Source organism: Vollenhovia emeryi, unplaced genomic scaffold (assembly GCF_000949405.1).
Source record: "Vollenhovia emeryi isolate VEMERY1.0 unplaced genomic scaffold, V.emery_V1.0 DF939215.1, whole genome shotgun sequence".
Classification (NCBI taxonomy): domain Eukaryota; kingdom Metazoa; phylum Arthropoda; class Insecta; order Hymenoptera; family Formicidae; genus Vollenhovia; species Vollenhovia emeryi.
The window spans coordinates 249,949-252,104 of record NW_011967151.1 but is presented as its reverse complement, the minus strand read 5'-3'; the positions used below and the strand labels follow the sequence as shown (position 1 = coordinate 252,104).

Genomic DNA, 2,156 nt, shown 5'->3' with positions numbered 1-2,156 from the left:
TACATTTTTTTAACTGTTTTATTCGTGAAGATTGGCTCTTTCCATAAGAGTACGTGTAAAATCAGTGTAAATTAAAACAGTTATATCTCGATCAGCAACCGTTTAGCGGATGCATTTTTACTTTTCTGCAGTCATTAGGAAGACTAAAACAGCAACTTTACAAATTTTTAGCGACTTTGTACTATTTTGAAGATAGGTCTGATCCTTAAATACTCTTGAAATACTTTTCATTAAAAAAATTGCTCCGCGTAGCGTTCGTACGGATCACTTTTTTGACTAGGTACTCTCTGAACATGTGTTTAAGACAAAGTTAAATACAGAATAAACAAGCCTTAGTGTGCAATCAGTGCGCACTGGTGCAAGCAACCGAATTCGCCGCCACATAAAAAGAGAGATTATTCGTCCCCTTCGCAACGAAGCCTCGATTAGACTCGTTAGTCGGACTCTCCGTGCAGGATGAGCGTGTATAATTGAACGGCACTCGAGCAAAAAAAAACGATCCCCCGCGCGAATAGCTCGGACGCGATTCACTCGGTATAAGACGTCAGTCAGCTTCGGTTGCAACCGACGCCGGCGTGTGTTAAGCTGTCTTCCAACTGACGGGTTAATGCCAACAGGACGTCACGCGAGGGGAATAAAGCTCCTAGGAGCCCCGGCTCCTGTGGAAATTAACGCGTCACGACTTCATTGGGTTTGATAGGATGCGTCTAAACCTCATTGCGCCGCCTGTCGAGGCAGGTGCAGCCTGTAATAATGATGCTGCGCGATAAATCGAGCCGCGCGAGGCTCGAGTAGTCACGCAACCCACGTTCGCCGAGCGAAAGTTGACATCTGACCCGGCGTTGCTCGGCGACGATCAACGGGGGCCGCGTTATTAATTTTATTTCACTTCCGGAGGGAAACGAAGCAAGACGTTGCCGTTTTGCATTTGCTGCGGCGATCGCGTGACTTCCCAAAACGAAGGCCGAAACCGTCCACGAGGAAACGGAACGAACGAGTATGGAGAATACGTAAGCGTGCTGTGTTCGCGCTCTGTCTCGCGGGCGCGTTCGGACAATTGTACGCTTTTATCGCGGCGCAAATGTTGAACAAGCCGTGTTAGTGAAGCTGTAAGAAATAGGCGTTGGCGTTGGTTAAGCTTTCCCCGCGAGGGAAAGGATGCGGCTCATTCTGCTGACGGTCTACCACACAGCGGGTAGCTACCTTTCATTGAATCAAGGCAGGTTTCCTGTGGTTCATGTTAAAGAATCGGAACTGTAGCCGCAGCGTTAGATCTTTCCGTACTGTTGGGAAAGAATAGGTGTCGTGAGTATTAAACGTATATCGCCAGCTTGGAGATTCGCGGAGTCGCGGATGGCGTACGATAAGAGAGACCTCGCGGCACTCGACCGGCAAGATAAGACTCCAATCATTCGCGAGTCATCGATAAGCCGTAATCAACTTTTAAGCGGCACTGACAGTCGGAGATACAAATCCGGCTCTTCAAAGGCGGCAAATGTACGGCGTCGTCTGAAATATCGAGGATCGACGTACGCGTTTCCGTCAGTCTTGCGAGTCGAGGTAGACCGCTGTGCAATACGATATCGCGATATCGACACCGCTTGTTGAGGGGAGCGCGTTGTGAACACCCACATATGCATCGAATAAGTAAACGAGGGGGCTGGCGTATGTGACAGAATAGGGGGACTGGCGACCCATCGGTTCTGCCTGCAAAATGCAATCTCGCCGAGATACGCCGGCTTCGAATCATAAAAACTAGACCCACGTCATCCGTACGTCGTATGTGCTGTAATAGTATATTGAGGCGTTAGAGGTGAGCAGGCCGAACTTGAAAAGAAAATCGAATCGGGATGCGAAAGACGGGGAGCAAGGGGAAATGATGCCGACAGTGCAGAATGAGATCGTGCGGGACGGATTCGCGCGAGAGATGAGATGTTAGTTGTGTTCACTCGTTCAATCGCGTGATCTTGCTTCGGGAACACAGAGAACAAGTCGTTGCATTCGCCCAGCGATTAGACGGACTTGAAGGGTGATTACGCGTGACGCTTTCTGCGCACAAGTTTCGAATAAATGCACATTAAAATGCAAAATTACAAATGGCTCTTTCCCTTTAGATCGTGCGGCATTCGTGCGAGAGATGAGATGTTAGTTGTGTT

At 48.7% G+C, this 2,156-nt stretch overlaps 1 protein-coding gene across 16 annotated transcripts in view; it reads right to left on the bottom strand.

Moving 5' to 3' along the window:
• Window positions 1-2,156, bottom strand: part of LOC105560978 (tropomodulin) — a 57,377-nt gene that overhangs the window by 14,601 nt on the left and 40,620 nt on the right. For 4 of the 16 annotated variants that reach the window (XR_001008871.1, XM_012010556.1, XM_012010555.1 and 1 more), the window contains exon 9: window positions 1,204-1,283. The exons of the other annotated variants lie outside the window; for them this stretch is intronic. Coding sequence is in view for 3 of the 4 variants with exons in the window: in XM_012010556.1 (XP_011865946.1) it covers window positions 1,207-1,283 (77 nt within the window). In the remaining variant the exon portion in view is untranslated. The remainder of the gene's footprint in view (window positions 1-1,203; window positions 1,284-2,156) is intronic. 16 annotated transcript variants of the gene reach the window in all.